Source organism: Mus caroli, chromosome 14 (assembly GCF_900094665.2).
Source record: "Mus caroli chromosome 14, CAROLI_EIJ_v1.1, whole genome shotgun sequence".
In the NCBI taxonomy this organism is placed as follows: domain Eukaryota; kingdom Metazoa; phylum Chordata; class Mammalia; order Rodentia; family Muridae; genus Mus; species Mus caroli.
This window is the reverse complement of record NC_034583.1, coordinates 23,529,491-23,532,177: the sequence shown is the minus strand read 5'-3', so window position 1 is coordinate 23,532,177 and position 2,687 is coordinate 23,529,491. Positions and strand designations below refer to the sequence as shown.

The 2,687-nt window shown below is 51.3% G+C and overlaps 1 protein-coding gene across 1 annotated transcript in view; it reads right to left on the bottom strand.

Annotated features, from left to right (window-relative positions):
- Positions 1 to 1,817: 1,817 nt before the first annotated feature.
- Positions 1,818 to 2,687, bottom strand: part of Tnnc1 (troponin C1, slow skeletal and cardiac type) — a 3,670-nt gene continuing 2,800 nt past the window's right edge. Inside the window, exons 5-6 of the mRNA XM_029468732.1 lie at positions 2,117 to 2,253; positions 1,818 to 2,030 (exon numbers count right to left, since the gene is read on the bottom strand). Coding sequence (XP_029324592.1) covers positions 1,999 to 2,030; positions 2,117 to 2,253 — 169 coding nt within the window. The 3' untranslated portion in view covers positions 1,818 to 1,998. The remainder of the gene's footprint in view (positions 2,031 to 2,116; positions 2,254 to 2,687) is intronic.

Here is a 2,687-nt window from a genome sequence, read left to right as displayed (position 1 = left end):
TAAGTACACTGTAGCTGTCTTCAGATGCACCAGAAGAGGGCATCAGATCTCATTACGGGTGGTTGTGAGCCACCATGTGGTTGCTGGGATTTGAACTTCGGACCTTCGGAAGAGCAGTCGGGTGCTCTTACCCACTGAGCCATCTCACCAGCCCACTACTTATTCTTTTACCTTAGCTTTCTACATGCTTACTAAACTCCTTTGTAAACCAAAGACAGACTACTATAGATCACTCTCTAAGCAGGACAGAACAGGAGGCCTGGTACTGCCCACCTCTCCCTGAGGCAGCTGGGGCTGGGCTTTCGTCATGTTTGAGACTCATTCCAAGTCTTTCCCCTCACGCACCCCACAGTTGTTTCACTGGTGTTCGCTGGGGTTCAGCTCAAAACCACCTCTTCTAGGAATCATTCCAAGACAACTGACTTTATGTCAGGCCAGCACACCATTCTGTTTTTCTCTCTGAATTCCTTTGTCTTCCCATTTCCCGGTGTTGGCTAGACATCCTTTGGGATTAGGAATGAGGCCTCACTCTGATGTACCCCAGCATCTAACCCTGTAATTGCAGACAGGGTATGTTGACAGGCCACTGAATGATGTACTAGCAGGCTACCCCACCCACTGTGGCTCCTCTTCCTCTGGGACATCAGCCTTGGTGGGTCACTCTGGATATCTTCATAGGACTCCAAGCTCTGCAGTTCCCAATCCCGAAGGCAGAGAAACGAGACCCCTCTCCACTCCACCCATGGCTTTGTAGGGACTGGGAACTCCTGGCAGCTCTTGCCTGGCCAGAGGCATGTCTAGAATTCCAAGACTATCTCTGGAATGTGCAGCCTGTCTGGAGACCACTTAGGCTGGGGCACAGGTGCAGAGGCAATACAGTCACAGGGTGGAGCAAGGACAGCTGCTGGCATTCTGGCTGGAGCCTGGTTGTCATTATCAGCTGTCTCTCCTGAAGGTATTGCTACAAATACCTCCACTTCCTTGAAAGCCCCCAACTTCCCCTCCCTAGTTACTGTTCTAGCTGCACCCACCTCCCCCTCATACCACTTGTAAGCTGGGGATGCCACCAGACCTTAGGCCTTTATTTCCTGTCAGGAAGAAAGACCAGGTGGGTGACTGGAGGCCAGCCTCAGAGGGTCAAAGGAACTAGACAGTAGGTCCATTTGAACCAGGTCTGTCAGAGTCCTTGGTTGGCTGCAAAGTAGCTGGGTTCTCCTGCAAATTTGCCGGGTGACCTTGGCTGCCTGAGACATGGGGTCCTCATCTGTAAAATGAATGCTAGAGAGTAGAGCAAACTACACATTCTCCAGAGGCTGGGAGTCAATATTCCTGTAAAAAACCACAAGGCAGAGGGACGACAGTGCTGTAAGCCTGCTGGGTTTCAGGAGGTTTAGCTTCATTCCAAACAGGATGGAGAGCTTGCTGTGCCAAGGAGCACCCAGTGCCTCTGAACTAGCTGTTCCCATCCTGAGAGAGTATCTGTCGACTGATTACTGGCTGAGCCTGGCAGTTCTCCACCCCTTACCTCCCCAGTGAGAAAGTGGGAATGGGCAACTCTGAATGCAGGTCAAATGTCTACTCTACACCTTTCACAAATTCCAGGAGCCTCTTAAAATCCAGGCTCTGGGGCTACAGCAGGGCCTAGTTATCAGGAGAACAGAGCAAGATGTCTCTGACCTAATGAAAGTCTCCGGCAGAAGGTGGGTTGAGCAGTCAGAATACAGACTCTGCAGCCAACCTAACAGGGATGGTGTCATCAGGCAAGAGGGAACCCCGTGAAAAGACCGTGACCCCAGGAAAATCAGAGCAAGATACCAGGCCTCCGGGGAGCAAGGATTTATTTGCGTTCCCCAGGACAGGAATGGGGAGAGAGAGTCCGGAAGGGCCAAGGTTCAAGGACACAGGCAGGCTCAGAGTCTAGAGAGCCCAGCTGCACTCCTACCATGGGGTCTGGCTGGAGAGGGAGAACAGGCGCAGGCAACCGTGCAAGACCAGCATCTACTCCACACCCTTCATGAATTCCAGGAACTCTGTGGAAAGAGGGCCATGTATGTATCAGCGGTAGGAGCCCTGTGAAAGATGAACAAGAGGGCACCTGGTCCTCCCACCCACTCACCGTCATAGTCAATTCGGCCATCGTTGTTCTTGTCACCATCCTTCATAAGCTCTTCAATGTCATCTTCCGTAATGGTTTCACCTGTGGCCTGCAGCATCATCTTCAGCTCATCTAAGTCAATGTAGCCATCAGCGTTTCTACAGGGAGGGAGGGCAAGAGCATCTCAGAGCCCAGGAGGATGTGGAGGAGGGGGAGGAGGAGGGGATAAGAGAGGGGGAGAAGGGAGGGAGAGGGTAGGGGAGGATGTAGAGGAGGGGGAGACAGAAGGGAAGGAGGGAAAGAGCCACACCCACACATTCAACCCCAGGAGGCAGGACAGGGGCACTAGGAGATGCACATCCTGTGTCTCACCTCTCATTGGATGCAAAGACTGCAGGGTGTCTAGCCAGGGACCCGAAACTACTCTTTCTTTCTTTCTTTCTTTCTTTCTTTCTTTCTTTCTTTCTTTCTTTCTTTCTTTCTTTCTTTCTCTCTTTCTTTCTTTTCTTTCTTTTTTTTTTTTTTTTTGGTTTTTCGAGACAGGGTTTCTCTTTATAGCTCTGGCTGTCCTGGAGCTCACTTTGTAGACCAG